This window comes from Crocuta crocuta, unplaced genomic scaffold, assembly GCF_008692635.1.
Source record: "Crocuta crocuta isolate KB4526 unplaced genomic scaffold, BGI_CrCroc_1.0 scaffold197, whole genome shotgun sequence".
Classification (NCBI taxonomy): Eukaryota; Metazoa; Chordata; class Mammalia; order Carnivora; family Hyaenidae; genus Crocuta; species Crocuta crocuta.
In genome coordinates this window covers 12,270,932-12,271,165 of record NW_027532002.1, presented here as the reverse complement: position 1 = coordinate 12,271,165, position 234 = coordinate 12,270,932, and the positions used below count along the sequence as shown (strand labels likewise).

Below are 234 nucleotides of genomic sequence, written 5' to 3'. Positions count from 1 at the left end.
CCTTAAGGGCCCAGCTCTCGTCCGGACAGTCCACGAACGCGTAGCCAGTCTTCACTAGGAAGGGTCCCGACACCGGGATCTTGGCGTCCTTGAAGATACTTTCCAGGTCCGCAGGGACGGCATTCTCGCTGAGGTTTCCGATATACAGTTTGTTCATTGTGAAGAGTGGTGGTTGTTTGTTTGTTTTTAATTCAGAGAAAAACGAAAAATTAAAACCACCCACAGATGGAGGGC

The 234-nt window shown here is 50.0% G+C and overlaps 1 protein-coding gene across 1 annotated transcript in view; it reads right to left on the bottom strand.

Annotated features, from left to right (window-relative positions):
* The window catches only part of IGF2BP3 (insulin like growth factor 2 mRNA binding protein 3), a 148,372-nt gene extending 148,153 nt beyond the window's left edge, over positions 1 to 219 (bottom strand). The window contains exon 1 of the mRNA XM_077775375.1: positions 1 to 219. Within this exon, the coding sequence (XP_077631501.1) occupies positions 1 to 157 (157 nt within the window). The 5' untranslated portion in view covers positions 158 to 219.
* Between the last annotated feature and the right edge of the window lie 15 nt (positions 220 to 234).